Genomic DNA, 2,995 nt, shown 5'->3' with positions numbered 1-2,995 from the left:
ACGGTCAATTTAGAGTCACCAGTTAACCTAACCTGCATGTCTTTGGACTGTGGGGGAAACCGGAGCACCCGGAGGAAACCCACACGAACACGGGGAGAACATGCAAACTCTACACAGAAAGGCCCTCGCCAGACATGGGGCTCGAACCCAGACCTTCTTGCTGTGAGGCGACAGCACTAACCACTACACCACCGTGCCGCCCACTACATGGTTTAATTTTGTATTATTTTGTTTGAGCATAAAGCTTTTTATATCACAAAAATTTTAATGTGATTGTTAGGTTTCTTCTACTATCTTTTTAAAAGTATATTTTAACTTATTCTATAACATAAATGCTCATGTGAGAGGTATACATATAGAATCAATAGAAGAGCAGACACATATATAATAAATGCAAGGTATATTTTATTAGATTGTGATTACTTCCATTGTGTTCATTCTCTAGCCTATAACTTGTTTAATCCATGGAAGAAAGTAGGAGATCTTCGTATATACCTCTGGGTAGTCAGAATTTAAGCAGTCACCAGGGTAGGTATATGCAGCTAAACCTTGTGGTTCATTTCCACAGATAAGAGGACTCCCTGAATCACCCTGCAGAGACAACAAGAGAATAAAAACACACAAATTATTTGTGTCCACTGATTTTTTCCCTTTAGCAGCACACCCTGTGTTTTATTTCTTTGTTCCAATGTACAACTATCTATTTGTATATTTGTCTTTACTGAATATTACATTGCAGTACCTGACAAAAAGCTTTTTTCCCATCAGAAACCGTGCAGATCATGCTGTCTGTGTCAAAATAGACCTGCCAAAGACCCTTGCACAGAGAATTATTCTGTACTGTGAGTGTGACCTCTCGTAGGACACTTGATTCAGCGCTGTTCTTAGATGTCATGCCCCAACCAGCTATTGAACACTTTTGACGAGCTGGAATGTTCTCATTCTTCTTCGGTAGATCAGTAACCTTTACAGCATTGTTCGGCTTGGCTGCAGTCTTCAGCTGTAACAGATTAGTTAGGTAGTGTTTGAGTTGAGAGCTGGATGCATGAAATGAACAGAAGCAAAAGTTATGAAAGTAGCACAATGTACCTTCAGTAGCACGATATCATTTTGCGGTTGTTTCTTCCTGTAACAGGGATGCTTTATGCATTTCTTCACGTGAATTCTCTGCTGCTTGGACTCCTTTTGTTTGATGTTGTGAGCTCCCAGTACCACTTCCAGCTTGTCTTTTCCAGAGCATTCAATGTTGCTAGTGTACATCAGATTTTACTATATTATGTGACTACACACTGAAAATGCTAATATAGTCTTAATACTTGTACAAAAGCACAAAAACATACTCTACACAGTGGGCTGCAGTCAGCACGTAATCTTTTTTGATAAGCATACCACCACACATGTGTACACTGTTAATCTGAACAGACACCATGTAGGGTCGGGAGTGTGGTTTTGCTTCATTTCCTCCAATAATACCACTCTCCACTGCCCCTGAGAAAACAAACAATATTGTTATAGAGCTATAACATTATAGGACATAATGTTGAGAATACTGTAATGTTTCGATCACAGTTTTAAACCATAAAAAACAACAATTCTTTTGTAAATTGCAATTATCAGCTTTACATATCTCATACAGAATACATTACCACACAAAGGGAGGACAGAAAGTACAAGGAAAGAGATGCTGAAGAACATGTCTGTAGTACACCACACTGACGGAACTGTGCAACATGATTTTTCTTTCCTCTTATATTTCAACAACCTTTCAATCAGAGCCCCTCCTCTTTAAGGGCTTTGAACTTACATACACTTTTCTCATTGCATGGTGCACAGTGCATGCACAGTGGGCACTCCCACAGAACTTAAACTGCATTCTTTTTCAGAGAGAAAATAACTTGAAATTGAAAGAAGTGGTGGAGATATCTTGAAGAACACAGTTACAGATCATATTGAAATTTAGCTTTAACCTTGGGCCAAATATTGGACCAAACTGGAATGGGCTTCTCAAAATATTTGCCATCCTATTTATAAGAATGTTCTTTAATTAGCGAGCATTTCCCAAAACCCTACCTCAATAACATAATACCTAAAAATAAAGTTACTGACCAACTTAATGTATTTTGTAAATATAAACAAAGTTAGAATTTGATGCCTGCAACACACTCAAAAAAAAAAGTTGGGACAGATGCAAAATAAGACAGAAAAGTTCATAATAACACCATTTTGGAAGATTCCAAAATAAGCAGGTTAACTGGGAACATGACTGTGTATAAAAGGAGCATGAACCAAAGGCCCATGGTTATTTAAGCTCCTTTCAGAGGTCAAATGACACAAATTTATTTAATTATTTATTTATTTTTGCACGCCCTCAGGAAGCCATCGTATGTGCACATACGAAATTTGGTGTCATCACATCAAGCTATTGTTCACATAAGACCTTACATCCTGTTTGGTGGTCTCACCACAGATTTCGAATGTCTGTTCTAAACAAATGGTTTTGAAAATCAGAAAGTCATCTGATAACTTTTCTGACATTTGATCTGAAGATCAGCTGTAGCAAATGTGGTGAAAATGATACAAACTTTATCCCCTTCTTAAAACTTTTTCAAAAAACCCAATATGGCAGCCACATCAATTAGCTTGACATGAAAAATTGCGATGTCTCGGTATTCTATGGCATCAAGTGTGAATCAGTTTTTAAAGGCAAACACAGCAGCAGTTATAAGCCAAAATGCATCTTTGCTTATTGCAGTGCCCCCAGTATTCAAATGACAAAAGTTTTTCTGTTTTCTCAGAATGGAGTCCTGGTCCACAACCCAAGTCTAGTTTTGATATGTAAAAGTGTGGTTAATTTGCAGTGGTGCTTGAAAGTTTGTGAACCCTTTAGAATTTTCTATATTTCTGCATAAATATGACCTAAAACATCATCAGATTTTCACACAAGTCCTAAAAGTAGATAAAGAGAACCCAGATAAACAAATGAGACAAAAATATT

At 37.4% G+C, this 2,995-nt stretch overlaps 1 protein-coding gene across 1 annotated transcript; it reads right to left on the bottom strand.

The window, feature by feature from the left end:
* Positions 1-385: 385 nt before the first annotated feature.
* On the bottom strand, positions 386-1,736 carry LOC132891222 (granzyme B-like). The gene is made up of 5 exons (XM_060928696.1): positions 1,647-1,736; positions 1,341-1,488; positions 1,090-1,249; positions 743-1,000; positions 386-591 (listed from the first exon to the last, which is right to left on the bottom strand). The coding sequence occupies exons 1-5, from the start codon at positions 1,693-1,695 to the stop codon at positions 442-444; spliced, it is 765 nt and encodes a 254-aa protein (XP_060784679.1). The 5' UTR covers positions 1,696-1,736; the 3' UTR covers positions 386-441.
* Between the last annotated feature and the right edge of the window lie 1,259 nt (positions 1,737-2,995).

This window comes from Neoarius graeffei, chromosome 9 (assembly GCF_027579695.1).
Source record: "Neoarius graeffei isolate fNeoGra1 chromosome 9, fNeoGra1.pri, whole genome shotgun sequence".
Lineage (NCBI taxonomy): Eukaryota > Metazoa > Chordata > Actinopteri > Siluriformes > Ariidae > Neoarius > Neoarius graeffei.
The sequence above is the reverse complement of the archived record's forward strand: the minus strand, read 5'-3'. Positions and strand labels throughout refer to the sequence as shown.